Consider the following 23,160-nt stretch of genomic DNA (forward strand, 5'->3'; position numbering starts at 1 on the left):
CTATAAATAGCCGCCAATGGGCGGCCCGCGACGCGCCCCTTAAGAGCCCCTGGAGCGGCGAGCTGCTGCTGTTCTGCGCTGCGCCCGGAGCTGCCAAAGGACCCAGCGCCCCCGTCGCGCCCGGCCTCCCGGTGAGCGGACCTCAGGGCTGGGGGCGGCCGCTGGGGCGCGGGGCGGGGGTTCGGGATGCAAGGCCGCAGCGTCACGCGTGGGCGCGCAGCCCGGAGCGCGCAGCGCCGGGGACCCGCCAGGGCTCCCATGCACCGGCGCTGGGGACCCCGTGACCTTGGCAGCGTCCCCAGGGCCCTGGCGGGTCTCCGGAGGCGGGTGCACCGGGCCCTGCTGACCCTGCGCCTCCCCGCAGCCCGCCGCCGCCGCCATGCCCTTCTCCAACAGCCACAATACACTGAAGCTGCGCTTCCCGGCGGAGGACGAGTTCCCCGACCTGAGCAGCCACAACAACCACATGGCCAAGGTGCTGACCCCCGAGCTGTATGCCGAGCTGAGAGCCAGGTGCACCCCGAGTGGCTTCACGTTGGACGACGCCATCCAGACCGGCGTAGACAACCCGGGTATGCACAGCCCACTGAGGTCAGGGCCCCACCCTACAAGAACCCACGGGGCGGGGGTCCCGCCGCCCCTCCCTCAGCCCCCCCGGCCTGGGGTCGCCCCCGGCCCCTTCCCGCGCTTGGCTGCAGGGGCCTCAGCAGCTCTCTCCAGCCTGGCGGTGACGTCACTGTCCCCGGCGCCCCTCCCCCAGGGCATCCGTACATCTTGACCGTGGGCGCCGTGGCGGGCGACGAGGAGTCCTACGACGTGTTCAAGGAGCTCTTCGACCCCATCATCGAGGACCGGCACGGCGGCTACCAGCCCAGCGATGAGCACAAGACGGATCTGAACCCAGACAACCTGCAGGTGAGGGGCGGCGGCCGGGTCCGGGTGGCTGAGGGAGGGGGGTCTCTCGGTGCTCCCTCGCACCGGTATCTTGCTGCCCATCCCCAGGGTGGCGATGACCTGGACCCCAACTACGTGCTGAGCTCGCGGGTGCGCACTGGCCGCAGCATCCGCGGCTTCTGTCTCCCCCCGCACTGCAGTCGCGGGGAGCGCCGCGCCATCGAGAAGCTGGCGGTGGAAGGTAAGGGTCGGGGCAGTCCCGGGCACCCCGTCCTTGTCCCGGTCCTCACCCGGGGCCTGTTTACCAGCCACCCGAGCTGCTGCGCTCTTATATGCGCGCGCGCCAGGGTCCAGTTTCCCCAAGGGACCCAGGGACGCTGGCCCACCTCAGCGCACCGAGAGGCCCTGCGTGCACGGAGGGCTAGTCCTGGCCCGGGTCACCGTCTGGGACCACGGCACGGTCTGCGGGGACCCGGCGTTGGGGGCTCTGGCACCTCCACAGGGGCCCCGAGGGGGCTGCCGGGGGTGGGCGTCGCGGGGCCCACCTTGATTGCTGCGCTCCGCAGCTCTGGCCAGCCTGGATGGAGACCTGGCGGGCAGGTACTACGCCCTCAAGAGCATGACCGAGGCGGAGCAGCAGCAGCTCATCGACGACCATTTCCTCTTCGACAAGCCCGTGTCGCCGCTACTGCTGGCCTCGGGTATGGCCCGCGACTGGCCCGACGCGCGCGGCATCTGGTACGTGGCCTCTCGGGGGGGGGGGAGTCCTCCCAGCGGAGTCCTCCCAGCTCAGCCCCGGGAAGGTGGGGCCCACTGGGCGGAGGAGGAAGAAGGAGGGGCTCGGGATCGGAGTCTCAACCCTCAGCTCAGGTGACCTTAGGCGCAGGGAGCGGGCGGGGGGGGGGGCACATGCTGCGGGAGGCCGCGGTCTCCCGGGATCTCTGGGGTGGAAACGGGTCTGCTTGACGTTTGTCCTCCGCCCTCCTCTTGGGAGCCGGCTTCTTGTTTTCTCTCCTTTTCACCCTCTTCCCCCGCCGGGATTCTGCCAGGTGCCAGTGACGGAAAAGCCTCCACACCAGTCGGGGCAGGGCTCCTACCCCTGTGGTCTGTGCAGAGCTCCGCCCTTGGTGGGCTGCTCTGGCTGTACCAACCCTTGCCTACCACGCAGCTCCTGCCTGGAGATTGGGGTGCATGTAAGGTACACCCGGGGCTGGAGTCCTGGTGCCAGCCCACTCCAGCATAACGCTCCAGGGCCTTTAGTGCGAGGTCACCTATAGCGTCTTCCTGGATGGTCCTAAAACCACACTCTGGGAGGACCTTTGGCTTGACTGTGCCCCTCTCCCAGGCACAATGACAATAAGACCTTCTTGGTGTGGATCAACGAGGAGGACCATCTGCGTGTCATCTCCATGCAGAAGGGAGGCAACATGAAGGAGGTGTTCACCCGCTTCTGCACTGGCCTCACCCAGGTCAGGCCTGGTGCCCACAACCTGGGCCTGCTCCCTGGGGCCTCAGCGCCAGGGCCAGGTCAAGGGGTAGCCCCCAGAACCCACATCTCCCCCGGGTGCCTGTCTGCCCTTCCCACTTGGGACTCCCAGACAGGCCTCTCCCTTCTGACTCCCTTCTCCCCCTCCAGATCGAAACTCTCTTCAAGTCTAAGAACTACGAGTTCATGTGGAACCCTCACCTGGGCTACATCCTCACCTGCCCATCCAACCTGGGCACTGGGCTTCGGGCAGGTGTGCACATCAAGCTGCCCCATCTGGGCAAGCACGACAAGTTCCCTGAGGTGCTCAAAAGGCTTCGGCTTCAGAAGCGAGGCACAGGTGAGGGGCAGGCAGCCCAGGTGGGAGGCAGAAGCTACAGGTTTCCTCTGCCCTGCTGACCTGGCCGGCTCCCCATCCCCAGGTGGTGTGGACACAGCCGCTGTGGGCGGGGTCTTTGACGTCTCCAATGCTGACCGCCTGGGCTTCTCCGAGGTGGAGCTGGTGCAGATGGTGGTGGACGGGGTGAAGCTGCTCATTGAGATGGAGCAGCGGCTTGAGCAGGGCCAGGCCATCGATGACCTCATGCCTGCCCAGAAGTGAAGCCTGGCCTTTGCCACCACCAGCCTGCTACTTCCTAACTTATTGCCCGGGCAGTGCCCGCCATGCATCCCTGATGTTTGCTGCCTGGTGGCTAAGCCCTTAGCCTCGCTGTAGAGACTTCTGTCATCCTGGGTAGAGTTTATTTTTTTGATGGCTAAGCTGTTGCTGATACTGAAATAAACTAGGGTTTGGCCTGCCCTGTGTCTCTGAATGATGCCTCCCCTTTCCTAGGGACAGTGGTGGGTGGGTGTGTCTTAAGGCCTGGTGATCTGTGCCAGGTCACCTAGATGGGACATTAGCCAAGGGACTCTGCTACCCCTGCTCAATCCATCTGTAGAAGAGGCATGGGGGAGAGGGAGGGAGGAGCTCCAAGGCTCTGAGGCCCAGCCTGAGCATCTAAGGATATTTGGACCTACAGGGTGTAGCCTTGTATGGATGGGAGGGGAAGGCAGAAACTTGATTCTGTTCCAGTTCCTTCCATCTTCCTGGCAACCTGAAGAGGCAAGGATCCATCTCCCAGCCTCCCCTCTGGTCCCTCCCTTTTCCAACACCTACTTCAGCTCTGAAATAAATCTTTCTCCTTTCTTCCTCCTGGCTGCCATCCTCAGGCTGCGCCAACCCCCTCCTGTTCCCTAGGCCCAACCCTTTAGCCCCTTCTAGGCAGCAGCAGGGTTCAGTCTTGTCCCCTCATTCACAGCTTCCTCTCCAGAGTCCTGGTGTGTGTGGAGGGGAGGTGTTGGGCAACCTCTCTCCTTCCCTTTACTATCTGGCTGCTATGTCACCTCATCTGGAAGACAGAACAGCAGTCAGGGGGACTCTCTGTTGTTCCCGCCCTGTCCTTCCCAAAGAAGGGACAAGAGGGAGAAGGAGGGAGGAGCCCCCAAGGTTTTGAGCCCTAGCCCCACATCAGGGACCCTGGGAGAAATGGTGGGCTGTCTAAAGAGCCATTTTCCTGGTCTTGGCTCTGGTGGCCTACCCTGCTTGGGCCCCATGAGGGGATTTGCCAAGGTCTGAGAGCTGAGGCAGGACCTGGTCAGCCAGGGGCTGGGACTTTAGTTCCTCATCCCCAACAGTGCTTCCTAGGAGAAGACAGTCTACGCTGCCACCTACTGGCCAGGTTCTCCCTCCACCCCCACTGCCCCAAGGCCCACTGCTTGCTTGCCCACTGAAGATTGTGGTGGCACACGCCTTTAATTCCAGCACTTGGAAGGCAGATGCAGGTGGATCTCTGAGTTCAAGGCCAGCCTGGTCTACATAGTGAGTTCCAGGCCAGCTGGGGATACAGGGAGATTCTGTCTCAAAAGACAACATATATATGTTATCTCCTATGGAACCAGTAGGTCAGGAGGCAGCAGTGGGTTGTGAACTACATAGGTACTTTCTGGCATCTGCTTCAACAACCAGACTATACCAGGTGGTGTCCATGCTCAGAATGCCCCACCTAGTACAGCACTTGGAACACTTAGTGTCAGAATTAGAGGAGCAGCCACCTCACTGGGTGGGTTGAGCATAGGAGGGACAGGGATCTCTGCATTCCTCCTTTGTAAGCTGGGATGGTATTCACTCTGCTCCTTCTGGTCAGCTCCTAGCCAGCCCTTTGGTCAGGAAGGCCTGGAGCCCAGATCAAGTTAGGATGCTTGCTGACACCTTTCCCTCAGCTTTGGTGTCCTCAGGCCACCAGGGCTGGGCCAACCTCAATGCAGACTTCAGTGTGGGAAAAACGGTGATAAGCAGCAGCCCTTAGTGCCACTCCATGAACACAGGAAGTGAGGCATAACAAGATGGAGGGCTTAGTCAGCTATGCCTCCCAACAAGGGAGGATGGCAGGCACAGTGAGGCATAGCTGACCAGCGCCTCCAACTTGTTATGCCTCACAAAGTTCTGACACAGTGACTGGCACTGTCAGAAGGATGAGGGGTTGAGGACACAGTTCCCCTGCAATGAGAGGGCTTGCTGGCCTACCTTCCTGTAATCTTTTTCTGACCACGAGCTCTCCAAGTTCTGCTGGCTAAGGGCCCTTACAGGGGCAGGGCCAGCTAACCTGAGTGTTGCTTGAGTAAAACAGACCCCACCCCATTGAAGTGTGCACAGCACAGAGGTCTGGGCAGTCTTCTGATGGTGTTCCAACACTGTCCCAAGAGCTGCAGCTTGAAATCCCACCTCACATATGTAGGCCTTGGCACACTGGAAGACACCCCCAATAGCAGGGCCTGGTCTGGGAAGATCTCTTTTCCAGTCAATGAGGCTCATGAGTGGCCTGGGCTAGCCACTCAGGCACAAGCTGACTCTTCCTTGTTCACCAGCTGAGTAAGGCCTGCTAAGGGGGCTGGAGAGGGTGACCCGGGCATCTTGCTCCAAGACACTTTGGTCAGGAGCTACTTCTAGGGCTGAGCTGGGCCACAGGTTACTTCCTGGCATCTTTGCTTAGAATCTCAGACCCGAAAGACTCTCTTGGGCCCTGGGGTTTTCAACTCCAGTTCTCCCAGCAGGCCAGAACTTAGTTGCTTGCTGCTTTTCCCTCCATATTTACTGTGTTGCATGTGTCACTACAAGCTGCGCTGAAGTCTGGGGTGAGGCAGGGCTTGTACACATGCCACTGACTGAGAGGCCTGTTCTACTCCCAGTCCTTATCATCACCACACTGTTGAGTTTGCCTTCAAACCACTGTGGAACATGGGCATCTAAGCACCTGCCCTACTGTGACAAATCTGGGGGTGGAAGCAGGGAGGAAGGCACTGTGCTCACCGGGAGCCTGGGTGGAGGCAACATTTCCCTGGGGCAGTTAGGCCTCACTGAGCACCAGGTACAGTGTGCATACCTGGGAACACCCTGACTTCTGGCCAGGAACAACCTGCAGGATTTCAAGTCAGAGCCACCAACACTGCTAAGCGGTGGGGTGGGTGCTCTGTGCGCTGAGGGACCTTTGGTGGTATCCCTGACCTCCAAACCCCAATGGTGGTAAGATTCCCCAGCCTTACCTTGACAACAGCAGGAGCATTTTTAGACTCTGACATAGAAGGACCACCGCCCTTCAGAAATAATTAAGGGATACAATTATTTAGAACAGGAAAGAACTGGTCAGGACTGTTTGCCAATAATAAAAGCTTGCAGGGCAAACTTCACACTGGCATGGCAGTGCCATGAAGACAGGCTGAGAAGCAAATGCAGGTTATAAAACAGCTCGTACCAAGATCCCACACGGAATATGTATGGAAAAAAACCCCGAACAGTCGCCGGTGGTGGGTGGTGGGGTAGCAGGTGATTTCCCTCTTTATACTTTATACTTCACTTTCCAAATTTCCTCCAGTGAACTTGTATTACTTATATAAGGCAATGTTTTTCTTGCATCTTGAGGACTGAACTCAGGGCTTTGCACATGTGAGGTAAGTGCTCTACCTCTGAGCCAAGCTTCATCCCCTGTGTAGCTGAGGATCACCTTGAGCTTTTGATCCTTCTGCCTCCACCTACTGAGTGCTGAGATTATAGGCATATACTACCACATCTGGTTTATATGGTGCTGGGGCTCGAACCCAGGGCTCTGTACATGGCAGGCAAGTACTCTGCCACTGAACTATATAATACCAGCCCTATCCTGACAAAATTTTAATGTTTTTCTTTTCTTTCTTAGTTTCTTTCTTTTTTTAGATTTTAATGTGTCACAGCTGGTGGGAGTCCATCAAGGCAGGCGCTGGAATTCACTGCCGCCCTCCCACCCTACCCTGGGCTCTGGATCAAGTGGAGCCACTAGGATCCCAGAGACTCAGTTTTGCTGTTCTTTGACTTTTAAGACAGTCCAGACTCCTCATGGGTGGGACCTGCTTCTCCAAAGAGCAGCTTAGAAGGCTGCAATTGCTGGGTCCGCTCCTTACACTGCACTTCTATTTTTGATCCAGTCTGGTACTTAACAAGCCTCCCAGATGCCCTGAGGCGGCTTCACACTGTACTCAACAGGGTTAACATCTTTTTCTCCAGCAAAAAGGAAACTTGATGTCAAGAAGTCATCCTCCGACCGTGAGGCTCCCAGAGCCTGTGGGCTGGGACCCAAGGCTGGCCATCTGCATCAGGTCCTTTTCAATTTCCCACTTTCCTGGCTTTGCTTTGCCTGGGGCTCAGAAGTCCTGACTTCTACACTTTCTCAGGACTAGAGACTGTTCCTTTCTAAAAACTATAAACAGTAACCTTTAATCCTAGTACTTGGGGAGGCAGAGGAAGATGGGTTTCTGTGAATTCCAGGCCAGCCAGATCTACACAATGAGACCCTGTCTCAAAAGATAAATAAAAACAAAACAGCTGGGCATGGTGGCACACGCCTTTAATCCCAGCACTCAGGAGGCAGAGGCAGGCAGATGGATTGATGTGAGTTCAAGGCCAGCCTGGTCTACATAGTGAGTTCCAGGACAGCTGGGGCTACAGGGAGACCCTGTCTCAAAAAAGACCAAACAAACAAACAAACCCAAAACGAACAAACAAAAACCCCCCAAAACATTCCTGAATAGTAAGATCCTGAAAGATACAAGCATGTTTGCCAGGTGCTGCCTCTGGCCAATATTTATGGTTTACTGATGGCTGGCAGTCCCCTGGTGGCCACCCTGCTTTAGCCACAAAGCCTTGGTGCACAGCTTGGTCTGCATTCCCATAATTCTTTGCAGCTGGGTGTGACCAGGTGATAAAATGGACCACTCAAGCAGCCAGCTTGGGATCTGAGGACAGGGTCATCCTGCAAGTGCAGGGTGGGGGACTCCTGTTCGTTCGTGCCACCTAGTGTGAACTTGTATAATGCCTACTCCTGGCCAGGGACCAACTGGAGCAGGGCAGGCTCTGGGTCTGTGGGGCTGGAATGTAGGTGGAATGAAGGTCAGCCTGGGTCTGGGTGGCCCCTGGGTCTATCCACATAGGATGATTCACCAGGTTGACCCAAAGGTAACATACCAACAGCCCTAGGCTCTGTTCTGTCGGTGGCTTTGTGTTTAGTTCAGGTAAGGGCTCTCTCTGCTTCCCATATTCTACCATGCCGGCAAAGGTGGCCCTGCCTTATGGTTTCCTCATGCAGACCAGGAACTGTTCACTCTGGCTTGACTGGGACCATCTGTGCTGCTGCCTCAGTGGCACGGTGGTGGAGGAGCAGGAGGGTACCCAAGGCCTCTCCTCTGCCTTCTTGGAGACAGAAAGGAGGATCCAGGCTGCTGCTTTCTTCTGGCCTCCAGTCAAGGCTTTTGTAGCAAAGCCGCAGTGTTTGGCTAAGTTCATTAATGGCATTCCACTCTGCAATGCAACCCTGCAAAATGTGTGCTACACACTGGTGCCAGCAGGACAGGAGGATGCAGTGAGGCTGCTCTGGGGGGACAGGAACTCTCAGCCACTTGATAGGGCGATGGGGATAGGACCAGGGGTGTGGGTTCTGGGGAGTAGAGGTACAGTCGAGCCCTGGGAGAGCTGAGCTGTGTGGGCAAGAGAGCCTGGCCTGGAGGAGGGTGGGGAGCAGCAGCTCCAAGCCCTGAACACTCAGGGTCATCTGGAATGGGGCTGGAAGGGTGTGTGGCTTCCTGGAGTTAGAAGGCACTCTTGAAGCTCCTCTTCCCGGGACTTCTGGGGCTGCGCCAATGAAAATGATGGCGTATGGTATTTCCAAGCCTGCTGGCAGCTCCCTCAAGGAGACAGGGCTGAGTGAGGCAAGCCAGTGCAGATCCCCCTCCAGAAGGCATGGCACAGTCAAGCTGCAGGCAGGCCTCTTTCCTCCAGATCCTTGGAGCCAGTTGTCCCATGCAGCAGAGTGCATCTTGGGTCTCCTCTGCCCCCAGGCACTAGGTCACTCCCTGATGAGGTACTGGGGATGGAGCCTTGGACAGAAGTGCACTGCCTCAGACATTACTTCATTTCGATGGCCACAAGACAGCTGTTAGGAGCTGGCGGGTGTCACAGCCTCAAAAGGCCTGAGTGGGAGACAGGCTGGGCCCTGTCTGCTGCCATCCCACCTCTTCCCCTGCAGACTCACCGTGTCAGTCCTGTTGCTTCTGTCCCTACCCTGCTGGGGCTGGTCCTTGGCGTCTTCCTGCACGATCCAGTCTGTCTCTGCCTAAGCGTCTGAGTTTCTCAGACAGGAGGTTTGCACCTTTTGTACCTCCAGACTGAGCTCAAGGTCCTCCAGAGCAGCCTCCCTCCTTTAACCCCCCCAAAAGAATCACACATTGAGTAAAGATATCACAAATGGACACGTCACATTTTGTGGCACTGGCAGAGGGTCTGGGCAGTTAACTTGCAGAAGCAAAAACATTTTTCATCTGATTTTGTTAATTTTCAAGTAACTAAAGTGTTAACAAAAGTTCCTAAGATCAGGAGACCTCAGGGTGGTCTAGGAAGCAGATGTTTGTTAGGAAAACACAGAATAGCCCTCCCATGTCCCTGGAGTGCTCTAAGGGCCTGGCATTGAAGGGCATAAGACCCTGGGGAGCACCTGGAGACCTTCTAGTGAGAGGGATGGGGTAGGAATGATGCCTAACTCTGGAGGGCTAAGAGGTAAGTGTGCTAGAGTAGTGTGTGCAAAACAGCATGGCTGGGCAAGAGCCACATGTGATTTTTTGTTTTTTTTTGAGACAGTCTCACTGTGTAGCCTGGCTACACTGGCTGGCCTGGAGCTCTTTATACAGACCAGGCTGGCCTCAAACTCACACTAGAGATCTGCCTGCCTCTCTGCCTCCTGAGTGCTGCAATTAAAGATGTGCACCACCATGCCTGGCTTTATTTTTTTTAAAGGCTTATTCTTGCTTTTATTTATATGTATGTATGTATGTATGTATGTATGTATGTATGTATTCCATGTGCACACAGGTATCTGTAGAAGCCAGGTGTTTGGGTCCCATGGAGTTAAGAGCTACAGGTGGTTGTGAGCTGCCTGATGTGGGTGCTGGGTCCTCTGCTCTTCACCACTAAGCCATCTCTCCAGCCCATTTGTTCCTTTTTGTTGGCATTCCCACAAGACCCCCAATTCATCAACAGCCAGGAGCCAAACTCTGGGTATCCAGGACTCTGGGAAAACAAGGACGCACCCTTGGGTTTGCAGCCAGTCTGCTATATCACAGTTGACAGAAGATGATCAAAACAGGCCAACCCACAGCCCAAGGCAAGCCCTTGGGGCAGGACTGACTTTCCATGGAGGACTTGGGCCTGCATATGCCAGATGATTGGAAGCTGGCTGTTGCTGGTACCATGACCTGTGGGACTTGAGGAAGCACCAGCTCCTCCGTGGCTGCCCAGGTCCAAGCTGCTCTTCTTAGAGGCTGAAACTCAAATGACCAAGTCAACATTATTGTCCTGGTGTGGCATGCAGACAAAGGCACAAAGGCAAGTGTTTTAACCACTTAGTGGCATATCTGATGGTAAGCGTTAACCCTAGGCAAGACTCTCGGTCTACAGCACTCACTGCCAGGACTTGTGGGGTCTTACCTAATCTGAGCTGGACAATCAAAGTGGGTATCATGGGTGGTTGCTCGGATCAGTAATTTCAGTACTTAAGACTGCCATGAGTTTGAGACCAGCCTAAGCGACATGGTAAGTTCCAGGACAGTGCAGGATATAGAGTAAGCCCGTTTCAAAAAAACAGAAGAAAAAGCTGGGTATGGTGGCGCATATCTTTAATCACAGCACTCAGGAGGCAGAGGCAGGTGGATCTCTGTGAGTTCAAGGCTGGCCTGGTCTACATAGTGAGTTCCAGGTCAGATGGGGCTACAGGGAGACCCTGTCTCAAAAAGACCAAAAAAAGAAAAAAAAAAAAAAAAAAAAAGGGCAGAACAAAGGAAAAAGACTACCTAGCTGTGAACCCTGGAATAATGACCAGCCTGGGAGGATATGCCCATAGGCAGCACCAATGTTATGGGGGCGACCAATTGCTTTCTGATTGATTTTAGACCAGCTTCACAGAAGGAAACACATACATGAAATCTGACCAAAAACCCCATGGCTGGGGCTAGATGTGGTGGCACACACCTTTTTTTTTTTTTTTTTTTTTTTTTCGGTCTTTTGAGAGAAGGTCTCCCTGTAACTCCAGCTGTCCTGGAACTCATTATGTAGACCAGGGTGGCCTTGAACTCACAGAGATCCGCCTGCCTCTGCCTCTTGAGTGCTGGGATCAAAGGCGTGCACCACCACGCCCAGCCTACCTTTAATCCCAGCATTTAGGAGGCAGAGGCAGATGGAGCTCTGTGAAGTCAAGGTAGCCTAGTATACATAGAAAGTTCCAGGCCAGTCAGGGCTACAGAGTGAGACCTTGTCTCAAACAAAAACAAAACAAAACACAGGGCTGCGGTGGGGAGGGGGGAACATGAAGACACGGGACACATGACTCATAGCCCTAGGCCAATCTGCTACTATTTGACTAAGTGGACACAGTATCAAACTGTCTTCCAAACATGTCACTCTATACCCAGATTAGTGGAACTCTGTCCCTCGTCTTCAGCAGTGAAGCTTTTAGGTGAAGTAGACAGTAGTTAACATAGAAATTTAAATGGCCAGGTCAGGCATGGTGCACATTTTTAATCCCAGCACCCAGGAGGCAAAGGCAGGCAGATCTCTGAGTTTGAGGCTACATAGTTGAGTTCCAGGCCAGCCAAGGCTACAAACTGAGACCCTGACTCAAAAAGCCAAATAAAAAAACAAAAAATTCAGCTGGTCAAATATTAGAGACTAGGTGTCCACGGAGTGCTCAGAGATAAAGGAGGTATTGACATCATACTCCCTTCCCAAGGCTCAGGACACATCACAGAAGAGGTTGAAAAGGTTTTAAGAGCCAGAGGTAAGGGAGACAGTATCTTTTGAATATGACAGGACCACTGCACTCACGAACTCACAGCAGCTGTGGTTGTCTGCCTAAGACCTGCACACAATCAACTAATCAATATTCTATCATGGGGTTTGGGAGCTCCTGAGCCTTCTTCATCTTTAGCTGAGGAGCTAATGACAGGTGATGGCTGCTAAGGAAGAATCAGTTTTTTCTTTTCAAATTTTTAAAAATTTAAACTGGACATGGTGGTGCACACCTTCAGTCCCAGCACTTGGGCAGAGGCAGGCGGATCACTATGTGTTCAAGGCCAGCCTGGTCTACATAGCTAGTTCCAGGCCAGCCAGGGCTACAGGGAGACCCTGTCTCAAAAAGACCAAAAGAAAAAAACTATTAGGTGTATGAGTGTTTTACCTGCCATGTATGTAAGTGCACGCATGTTGTGGTTGTGCAAAGTCTGCAGAGGTCAGAAGAGGGTGTTAGATCCCCTGGAACTGGAGTTATGGACAAGTGTTAGCTTCCACATGGGTACTGGAAATTGAATCCAGGTCCTCTGGAAGGACAGCAAGTGTTCTTAACTGTTGAGCCCTCTCTGTGGCTCTCATCGATTTTCTTTAGGAGATATGGTCCCTGGCAGGTCTACCATACTTCGGTGGATGGCTTCACATGCATGAGTACATGGGCAACACAAACTGGACTTGGGTTACATATATTAAAAAAAGAGAACTTGGGAGGGGATGGTGTGTGTGTGTGTGTGTGTGTGTGTGTGTGTGTGTGTGTGTGAAATTAGGGGAGGAGCAGGGAGTGAATACAATCAAAATATATTGAATGCATGTGGGCATGCTGGGCATGGTGGCAAATACCTCTAATCCCAGCACTTGGGAGCTGAGGCAGGCAGATATATATTTGTATTATATTAAGAAAAACTCAAACAAAACACCAACATGCTGGGCATGGTGGCACACCTATGATCCCAGCACTTAGGAGGCAAAGGCAGGTGGATCTTTGTGAATTTGGGGCCTGGTCTATATAGTATCTAGGCTAGTCTGGGCTACATAGTGAGACCCTGTTTAAAACAAAACAAACGGGCTGGAGAGATGGCCCACCGGTTAAGAGCTGATTGCTCTTGCAGAGGACCTGTTTGATTCCCAGCACCCACATGGCGGCTATAAACCATCCTTAACTCCAGTTCCAGGGGAATCTAATGCCCTCTTCTGACCTCCGTGGCACATTACACGACATGGGTGCACTCACATACATGCAGGCAATACTCATACACATAAAATAAATAGGAGAGATGGCCCACCGGTTAAGAGCTGATTGCTCTTGCAGAGGACCTGTTTGATTCCCAGCACCCACATGGCGGCTATAAACCATCCTTAACTCCAGTTCCAGGGGAATCTAATGCCCTCTTCTGACCTCCGTGGCACATTACACGACATGGGTGCACTCACATACATGCAGGCAATACTCATACACATAAAATAAATAAAATATTAAAAACACCTACCAACCAAACCAAAGCAAACCACCAAAGAAGTGGTAATGACTGGTACAGGTAGCTCGGTGCAAGGCAAAGCAGTGGCCTGTGCAAGACCCTGGCTCTATTCTGCTGGGCCTCTGCCTGCTCTGTCCTGTAAGGAGGGCTCCAATGGAGACCAAAACAGGGCTGGCAAGAAGCCAAAGCTGACCCCTACGGCTGCTGTCTTGTCTGGGGAGAAGAGGTGTGGGGCCCTCAGTTATACCGCAGTCCTTCCCTTCCCAGGTATCTCCTAACGCTTCATTACCACTCTGCAAACACAAGTACTCATTCTGCACTATAGGCAGGCGCTATTCTAGGTACTTGGGATGCAGGAAAAAGGGGATGAAGCTTCTTTATTTTACCACAGGGCTTACATTATAGGGTGGGGAGGGTAGGCAGCCCAGACTTGGTAGGTTTGTAAACAAGGTCCACTGTCAACTGCACCATCAGTGTGGTAGAGCAGTGAGAGGGTGGAGACCTGGGTGCTGTCTGAGGGGCACCCGCAGCCTGTGCTCTTGTGCCAGACTCACTGCTTCCACTGTCTACTGGGAAGACACCGGCAAAGGCTGGGGGCAGGAGGGTGGCAGCCTCGGCCTTGACAATCACAAGTCAGACAGCAGGACCTTCCACCTCAGAGAGAATACTTTTCTAAGTCTCCATTCTCTGGGATTGTCCTCTCTTGAGAGCCACAAGAAGCAGAGAGGGGCTGAGCTGAAAGGGGGTTGGCTTTTTCCCCAGTGGATCTGGGAATTGAACCCAAACCCAGGCCTTGCATGTTTGGCAAGTGCTCTGCCAGTCACAGCCCGTTTCCGACCTCCTGTAGTGGAGCTCTGAATCACAGGCTACCCATCTGGTGTTGTCTGCCTGGCAGCTCCTCCCAAGTCAGATGTCACAGTTGTCGTTCTGACTTGCTTAAGGAGGCAGGTCGGAGAGGTCAGAAGCATCTAGTGACCACAAAGTAGGGACTGGGCTGAGGCTTTAGCTCAGCAGTATACAGCACTTGCCTAGCCTGTCTGAGGCCTTAGGTTCAGTCCCCAGTAACACACCACACACACACACACACACACACACACACACACACACACACACACACACACACACCCAGAATTTTGGCTAGGTATGGTGGCATACTCTTAAGTCGTTAAGGCCAGTCTGGGCTACATGGGATACCGTTTCAAAAAAACAAATTGGGAATCTAAAGCAGTCATCCCATGCTCATCAATCAGTAGGCTCCTCTGCTACACTACTATCCACCCACCCACCCTCTACCTCTTCTAAACAGGATCTTGCTATATAGCCCAGGCTGGCCCGACTATAACTCTCTAAGAGCTTTCTCTTAGGTAGCAGCACTGCTAGGCTTCAAAGACACCCACTGTGACTGTAATCCACATGGTGCTCCAGTGCTGGCCTCAGGTTTCTGCATGGGGCCAGCACTTCCAGAGATGAGGCCTTAACAGCTGGGCACATCTTTGGGCTGGTAGGGAAAACTGTTTTGTTGCATGACCTGGAAGGGAAGGCAGCACCCATAACATGTGAACACTGTTCTCAGGACAACACTCTCTGCCAAGTACCACAACTCACCTGAGATTCTCTAGGGAGTGGACAAGGAAAAAAATGTAAGAGTCTGAAATGATTTTTTTTTTTTTTTGGTCATTTTGAGACAGGGTCTCCCTGTACCCCTAGAGGTCCCGTCCTGGAACTCACTATGTAGACCAGGCTGGTCTTGAACTCACAGAGATCCGCCTGCCTCTGCCTCCCCAGGGCTGGGATTAAAGGCGTGCGCCACCATGCCCAGCAAGTTTGAAATGATTTTCAAATATCTAGAATATCCATTTTCAAAATTCACTTTCTGCAGATTAATGCTATTATTTTGGACCCCTTTGTGATGGGTGAGTTTTCGTGTTTTGACCCAAAATGTTACTACTAAAGTTGACTTTGACATCAAGTATTAAGTCTTCTGAATTACAACAGGCTCAGAAATCCTGTGGCTGATACTAGTCTAAGAGCCAGTTATTTATCAGAATATATGTGTATATATATTTTGCTCTTGAGACAGGATCTCCCTATAGCCCCAGTTGTCCTGGAACTCACAGAGATCTGCCAGCATCTGCCTCCCCAGGGCTGGGATTAAAGGCGTGAGCCACACCCCGCATCATCTGGAACATATTTAAATATAGCCCTGTACTTTGGGGTAGCCCTCCCTGGCCTGGAATTTGATATGTAGACAAGACTGGCCTTGAACTCTCAGAAATCCTGTTGCTGGGAGGTGTGAGCCACCCGTCTCAATGAAGTCACTTTACCCAGCAAACACAGTGACCAACAAGGATTCCAAGAGGGTGCAGTCTGCATGTGGCCCTCCTCAGAGAGGCCTGCATATCTGGAGAGCACCCATCCTCCTGTCCTGATTGGCTGTGAACTTTTAATGGGATAGAAACAGATGGCGACAGGCCTGACAGCCCGTCAGAGCTGCTGCAGCACTGTGCTCCAGGGGCCCTGAATCCAGACCCCAGGGCCTTCTCATTTTTCATGAAGTACCTGGAAGTTTCCAGTGAGTGGGGGAAATGTGACTCTTTGGTCAGCTGACCTGCTGCTGCTAGCCTTCCTACCTCACTGCTGCTTGGCTGCACCATCTCTGGTGAACTTTCAACATGGCGTCAGGTCTCCATCTGAGCTCTGCCCAGCTTTTGTTCTCACCCACCTGATGGAGGCTCCTGGGTACCCCTCCCCTCATACAGCTATTTGGCCCCTTGCAAACCTGCTCTCCTGGGTTCTTCCCTCCCACTCCAATTCCTTGCCGTCTCTATTTCAACTCGCAGCAAACCAGTTCCTTCTGCTCAGACCCAACACAGCTATCTCTGCCTTTTCTCTCTCATTCACCCCAGACCAGGGCAAATGCAGTTGCCTCTGATTTGAAGTAAACCCAGAGTCCAGCTGGTACCCCTAGCAACCCCACCTTCGCTGGAGCCAGCATGACCTCTTACTACCTACTGCTGCTGGAGCCTCTGCTGGGCTGGACTTCTCGTTCCCTCCCCTTACAATGGATTCCAAAAACAGCTGTCAGAGACCAGCTGACAATCTGAAGCGGGCTACTCTTGTTGGGAACTTCTTGTAGCTCATGCAAAAGCATAGTGGTTGTGGGGCCCAGTGAGTCAACTTAATCATACCCCCACAGCTGTTCTAGGGCTTGGGGCTCCAGCCTTTGCTCTCTGCAAAGTGCTCTTTGCCAGTTATCTGTGGATCCTTTCTCCCTGGCAAGCTGCTCAAGTAACCCTGTCCCCACCCACACAGCTATTTAACAAACACGTGCTTGTACCATGTGCACCCTAGAATCTCCCGCCTGATCCGCGTTTGTTTCATGGCATTTCTTACTGGGTTCCACACTAGCCAAATCCCTCGTCGTCTGCTGACTGCTGGAATGGAAGATGCAAGGAGGGTTGTGCTGCTCATCAATGTGCATTGCACAAGAGTGCTGTAACCAGGCAGACAACAAGCAGCTGCGACTGGAGGCTGTTCAGACTTTCATGCCCAGGAAACCACAAGCCTAAAATGGCACTCTCAATCAATGTGACAGTTTCTCTATGATGTTACATGTCAAACTGGGTGTCAAGTTCGTTACCCCTTTATATAAAACCATGTAGGTGTTGAAAAGCTGTAGGTCTGATTCATGTGGAATCACATGGAAGGAGAAGAATATCACACGCTGCTTGGAAAAAACCAAGCCAGTGCTGTCAAGGCTTGGCGACTCCTCACGGGTGTGCGTGGTCCCTTAAGACTCAACAGCCGCCAGCCCCTCCAGACTTTCTTTTCAGGGAGCCGGAAGGGAAAGGAAGCTAGTGCTCTAAGTCCTGGGATCTGTGTAGAAGACCCCATGCCCTGGGCTTTCCACACATCCCTTCAACCCGATGGAGGCAGCAGCATGCTTGAGGGTCTGTCTGCCTTGGTCTAAGGCTTAAATACACCATTAGGAGACAGTGCAAGATTTTACTGAGAAAAAGTGAGTTTTTAATTATCTTGTGAATCTACTTAGAAAAACACACACAAGCAATGTTCACAACTATAAATTTAAACCTTTTGCACTAAAAAACAACAAAACAAAAAAAACCACGAAACAAACACAAAACCACAGGCATGAACTGTAAACCTGCATTAATGACCAACTAGTCTTAAGGTTAATTCTTAGCAGTAATTCAGTATTTTCCTTCTTGGCAACTGTTAGGTTTTAGCACCAAATGATCCCCACAGAGGTACTAGTGCCGCTGGCTGCCAGTGTAGGGAGACGTCTGCACACATACTACTTCCCACACACACCGTCCACTCATACCACACAAAGGAGTCCTGTGCAGATGGTGTCACACGCTGACTCCCAGGGCAATGGAAACAAGACAGAGGCACAGGGTCACACAACTTTAATGTAGTGCATTCGTAGAAAAGGCCAGCTTTCGTTCCCAGGCGTGCTCTCATCCTCAGACTTTAATGTCATGACTTAGAAGATGCAGACGTTATTGCCTAAATATTACTCTATACATTTCCGTCAGTGTTCAGGAAAACACTTTAACTGCTACTTAATTTACACCATCATTACTGGATTACAGCTTTAGCTCATTGGCAATTTTGGAAGCAATATTTTTGAAAGCTATAGATGTCCCTGATATCCGTTTGAACCGGACCCCATTCAGAGACAGTCTTGGCAGCTTACAGACTTCCATTTCCCACTGCACCAGGTTCTCGGCGTGCCCGTCGCCATGGACGCAGAAGAGCAGGAAGCGCTCCCTCTGCTCGTAGTCGCAGTTATTGGCGTCCAGCACTTTGCGGATCTCCCGCATCATATCACTGGGATCCATGGAACTAGTGGTTTTCATGCTCCAGGTAAAGCGCAGTGAACGAGGTTTTGCCTCTTTGTTTTCATCCTTCTGTTCTGAAGACACATTGCGACTGAAATGCACAGGGGAGTGTATTTTTAATTGCACAGAAGAATGAACATTTTCTACTTTGGCTAGTTCAGCATCAACATCTTCAGTACCCAAGTACCTCACATTTACTAAGAGGTATACACCTATATTCCCAATCCCTAGCCATGAGCCATGTGCACAGAACTCTGCCTGGTCGGACAATATCCAGAAGCCACTTGTGCAAAGACAGTTCACCATGTGCATGGGTGGGTGCTGGCCACCAGCCTTCTGCTCCCTCGCCCACAACTGCCCTGATAGTTAGGTGTGATTACCAAAAGTGTCACAGACTCCATGCTCAATGGCTGCCCCACAAACAGCTTGCTGCTGAGTGCATGGCTGGGCCACTCTCTCACCACCTGCCTTACTGTTTCCCTTTTATTTTGTTAAACTTCCAATTTCATGGTTAAAAAAATATCCAGGTGGTGCTTCTGTGGTACCAGCTGCTCAGGAGGCCGGGAGCTCGGGGTCAGCCTGGGTAACAACAGCGTGCCCCATCTCTAAAGAGGCAAAACCAAACTAAACGCCAAAATACCCACACTTAGATGACCTAATCTGGCTAATGAAAAAGACTGGGAATGACATGCTACAGCTCCCTTGTCTGCGGAGCACTGAAATGACTGTTTGCACTCATGTGGTCAAGCACAAGCTGACCTGTTGCACTAGAATTGCCACGGGCTGCAAAAGAAAGCCCAAGTTCAGCCACATTTTTTTGGCTCGGAAATCTTTAGGTGAGGGAGCAGCAGTAGCATTAAGATCTACTTGCAGTTTGCTCGAGGGTCAGAGTAAGGCGGGACAGACAAGGGCTGGCTGCACATCACCTCAATAAATTCAACAGAACCAGAAGTTTTGCTGCTGTTGTTTTTGGAAATAGTCTCATGTATCCCAGGCTGACCTTGAATTCCTGGTCCTCCTGCTCTACTTCCCAAGTGCTAGGATTATAGGTGTATACCACCATGCCCACTGGATATTTGTTTTCAATAGCGATGTCTCACCAAGTGTGCAGGCAGGAAAGTGCAGAATACACAAGGCCCAACCCAGCACAGAGTCACGAGACTGGGGCAGAGTGACACACACAAAACCACTGGCCCTCACTGAGCACTTGCTGTAGCAGGCCTTGTCTTGCTCCACACCAGGAAGCAGGTTCCATCACCACCTTCCTGTTGTGAATAGGACAATACATTCAGAAAGCTAGAACCTGCTGTAGCCTGGGAGGAGCTCATCCCAACTTCCCCTTGAAGTTTGGGAAGCCTAGAGCACTCAGGGCTTACAGGGACAGGTGGTCAGGCAGTGCCAGCCTGTTTTACTCTGAACAGTTGTCTCAGCAGAGCTTGGAAAGATCACGAGGAGGCCTACCACCACAGAGATGGAATTCTGAACTATGAGTCCATATTCATATGATGACAGCTACACAAAGCCAAAAGGCAAAACATACAACTTCTACAGTCATCGTTTTAGAAGGAAACAGTTTGAAATAAGAAGATTCTACTAAATATTTTGCATCTACTCCTTGAGGAAGCAACCATGTGGCTGTGACCAGATTTGCCCCAAGCCATTAATACACAAATGAGGAGGTGGCAGCCTAGGCCCTCTAGTCCCCTCTTGTGGCTGCAGGGGTGCAATGCAGCCTCCTAGCCCCAGCAAGCTGCGGCATTTGCCTTTGCCTCAAGAACCAGAACTTGTGCCCTGCACCAGGCCCACCACACCGTGTACATGCTACAGGGACAGAACTATGGTGTAGAACATTAAAGGACAGCACATTGCCACAACAAAAAGTACTTAGAACATATGCAAAGTAAAAATCATCTCCCTCACCTTGAGCCCTCATATCTCCCGTTCCTCTCATGTTCAGTTGGAAGTCTCAGTGGACAGAATGGAGAAGCAAAGAGAAGTGGGAAAGAGAAAAGAAATCTTACACACCGTACACAGCCACCCACGTATCAACACAGCATCATTCAATGAGTAAGTCTAGGCACTTTGCAGTCACCACTGGACTTAAACTCTCGGACTCAGCTGGCGATGTATTCTTCAGGAGGACAAAGGGCGTGCACAGGGACAGGCTGCACATTCACACCGTTTTCCTGCTGCCTCTTATTGCTGTGCACACCTGTGGCCTTAGATGGAGCTGTTCTGGCTTTTTACCACTCCACACAATATAATCAGTTTCCAATGAAAAGGAAATGAGGCTATCAGAACTCTGTGCTCAAATGTAAGACTTTTTGTCTGAGGAAAAATTTGGTATTTGGGAAGTGAAACTGAAAAACAATCACGGAGTGGAATTCCCAACCCCTAGGGGAAGTACTTTCCCGTTTCTAACAAAGAACTCGCGTTAATAAAGCCTTGCAGGGACCCACTGGTTTGTTTCATCAACACAAAAACCCATAGCCTGGCCTTCTGGTGACTTGAGGCACAGGCATGTAGCAGTCCTTAACAGCAGATTTTCTGCCTCATATGTGCACACTCCAGTGACATCAATATTTTTGGTCTATTGACTGTCAACATAAAAAATATCCACCCAGTGGAATACCACTTCTACCATGCTTTAGCAGACACAGTGACACATGCTTTCTTCAGTGGGTAGTGGGAAGTGGCTGTTAGGTAGAACACTATTTATTCTTCAACTCTCCAAAAATATTAGCCACTTCAGGTAAGTATCTGCTCACATCAGAGTTTCTCAATGAACCAAACCAAAGGAGACTGGAGGATCTCATGTCTGTCTCCAACCCCAGAGAACTAGCTGACTTGTCATTTTAAGCCTTTGCCAATCCAATCCTCAGTAAAATAAAGTGACAAGTAACACAATGACCACTTACCTTTCACATGTTTATGGCTAATCATTAACTGTATATTATGTTACTGAGAATCCCCCTCTTTAAACAGGAGCATGCTAAGTGTTATTAGTGCAAAGACAGAATTTGTATCATTCCACTGAAGGAGGAAAGTGCACAGGCATGCACAGGCCTTGGCTGCGTGGTGCTACAGCTTCGTTACAATGCCTGACAGAGTTAATCTACTGTTTTCCAGTTTCCTTTCAAGGAAACGAGGATTTAGTTCTCAGCGGAAAGTTTAGTTTTTAAAGAAAAAAACAGGACCAAAAAGCCAAATCTGATGTTAATTGCAGGAGCCATGGGGAAGGGGAATTAAAAAATAAGTGCACATATATAAATCCTACCTTTTGATAAACCTGAATGACATGTTTCTAAAAGAAATTAAGCCAAAAAAAAAAATTAAAAAGACTTGCACAAATTAAACAGAAAATCTAATTGATTATAGAGAATACAGGGAAGAAAAATCAAAAAACAAAACCCAACCCAAACAAGGCTCTTCTGACCAATAACCAAATAAAACTGTGACATTTGTTAAAAAAGTAAAATTATTACAGATACTTAAATTGAGTATGTGACCTTTTAACCTGAAATGTAAAAAAAGTCTGTTTTGTAGTAATAACTAACATTATCCATAACTAAATTCATTTAAAGGTCTTCAGACAGAAAAAGATAAAATTCAGAGTTTTTATTATTATTATTATTATTAATTTTTTTTTTCAGACAAGGCCTCACTTCAGGCTAGCCTGGAACTATGTAGACCAGGCTAGCCTTGAACTCCTAGAGATTCACCTGTTTCTGCCACCACACCCAGCAAAATTCAGTCTTTTAAAACAATTATTACTATCCTAATTGTTCATTTTGAAGCAGGGCTTTGACACAGCACAGCCTGTCTTCACACTTGTAGTCTTACCTCTGTCTCTAAGGTGCTAGGACTGTGATCTGCTATCACGCCTGGCAAATTCCACATCTTACATTAAACAAAGAGGTAATCTGCAATAAACTAGTAATAAAATTTCAAATTTCTTCAAAAATTTCAAAATCTCAAAAAATTTCAGACCTTGCCTTTTGTTACATAAATATGAAAAGATCTCATTACAAGTTATTTAGCCATTACGAGGATCATCCCTGAACTATGGGGAGTGGTGGCATAGGCCTAGGATCCCAGCATTGGGAAGGCGCAGGCAGGAGGTGCTGTAGATCTGAGGACAGCCTGATCTACAATTCAAGTTCCAGGCCAGCTAGGGCTATATAGAAAAATCCTATCTAACAAATAAAGGGCTGGGGATGCTGCTGGTGGAGTGCTTGACTAGAATGAACGAAGCTCTGGGACTGATCTCCAGCTCTACATAAAACTGGGCATGGTTGTACATGCCTAAAGTCCAAGCACTCAGGAGGATCAGAAGCTCAAGGTCATTTTTGACTGTGTAGTGAATTTGAGGCCAGCCTGGGCTATTGAGATCTGGTCTCAATTAACCAATTCCCTCCCCACAACCCAAACAAATAACAACAAAGAAGTTTAAGGAGACAGAAGGGTTGTGCTGACCGGAATCTGACAAAAGTTCTTTCACAGGATCATTTCCTTGGGTGGGGAAAGCCCAGCTCTGTAATGGACAAGCAGGCACACATTCTCCAAATGACTGCACTAGGAAAATCCTTGGAAGTTCCCCCTTTAATTTGGGGTTAACTTTGTATTGCTTTTAGGGAAGTCCAACCTCTTGACATTGTGATATCATTTACAAATGTATTGGGCCGAATTCATAGCTCTCCTAGAGTGCATACAGCCTGTGAACCACAGGATGAAAACAGCTGTTCAGACACTGGAAAACTAAGTGTCTAGCTACTAAAAAAAATCTGCCAACCACTTCAAGCAGATCAAACATGGAACATAGCAGGCTACACACCATATAGAGTAGGCATTGTTCATGTGGGATACTTTTATAAATAGTCAGACACTATACATATTTGAAAGATTATTTTAAAATGATGACTAGTCTCCCCACTCCTGCAGTGCAGGTGATCAAACCCAGAGCCGTGTGCATTATCACTGAGTTATATCCAAGACTTTAGAATAGTTTCATTTCCTGATTTCCTACCTTGTAAGCCAGAGTTTCTG

At 50.9% G+C, this 23,160-nt stretch overlaps 2 protein-coding genes across 10 annotated transcripts in view; one reads left to right on the forward strand and one right to left on the reverse strand.

The window, feature by feature from the left end:
* Positions 1-3,192, forward strand: Ckb (creatine kinase B). Of its 2 annotated transcripts, XM_008825560.2 has the most exons (8): positions 1-131; positions 365-572; positions 761-915; positions 1,003-1,135; positions 1,461-1,632; positions 2,240-2,363; positions 2,531-2,720; positions 2,803-3,192. In XM_008825560.2, exons 2-8 carry the CDS (start codon positions 380-382, stop codon positions 2,979-2,981), a joined length of 1,146 nt encoding a protein of 381 aa, XP_008823782.1. In that variant the 5' UTR covers positions 1-131; positions 365-379; the 3' UTR covers positions 2,982-3,192. The 2 variants fall into 2 exon arrangements, with proteins under 2 accessions (XP_008823782.1, XP_017651718.1); XM_017796229.2 differs by having other exon boundaries at positions 761-1,135.
* Positions 3,193-17,252: 14,060 nt separating this feature from the next.
* The window catches only part of Mark3 (microtubule affinity regulating kinase 3), a 102,064-nt gene continuing 96,156 nt past the window's right edge, over positions 17,253-23,160 (reverse strand). For 3 of the 8 annotated variants that reach the window (XM_008825571.2, XM_029559956.1, XM_008825569.1), the window contains one exon: positions 17,253-18,205. In XM_008825571.2, the coding sequence (XP_008823793.1) occupies positions 17,860-18,205 (346 nt within the window). In that variant the 3' untranslated portion in view covers positions 17,253-17,859. Of the gene's footprint in view, positions 18,206-20,034; positions 20,080-21,391; positions 21,419-23,160 lie in introns of all 8 variants that reach the window. The other 5 variants (XM_008825565.2, XM_029559957.1, XM_008825568.2 and 2 more) reach the window with 4 other exon arrangements.

The sequence above is a fragment of the Nannospalax galili genome, unplaced genomic scaffold, assembly GCF_000622305.1.
Source record: "Nannospalax galili isolate Female #2095 unplaced genomic scaffold, S.galili_v1.0 scaffold188, whole genome shotgun sequence".
Lineage (NCBI taxonomy): Eukaryota > Metazoa > Chordata > Mammalia > Rodentia > Spalacidae > Nannospalax > Nannospalax galili.

Bases quoted from the DNA above. Each gene is read 5' to 3' on its own strand.
- Ckb (XM_017796229.2), top strand. From the start codon at position 380: ATGCCCTTCTCCAACAGCCACAATACACTGAAGCTGCGCTTCCCGGCG. The intron at 573-760 runs GTATGCACAGCC...CCCCTCCCCCAG, and splicing joins GACCGGCGTAGACAACCCGG to GGCATCCGTACATCTTGACC. The intron at 1,136-1,460 runs GTAAGGGTCGGG...TGCGCTCCGCAG, and splicing joins CGAGAAGCTGGCGGTGGAAG to CTCTGGCCAGCCTGGATGGA.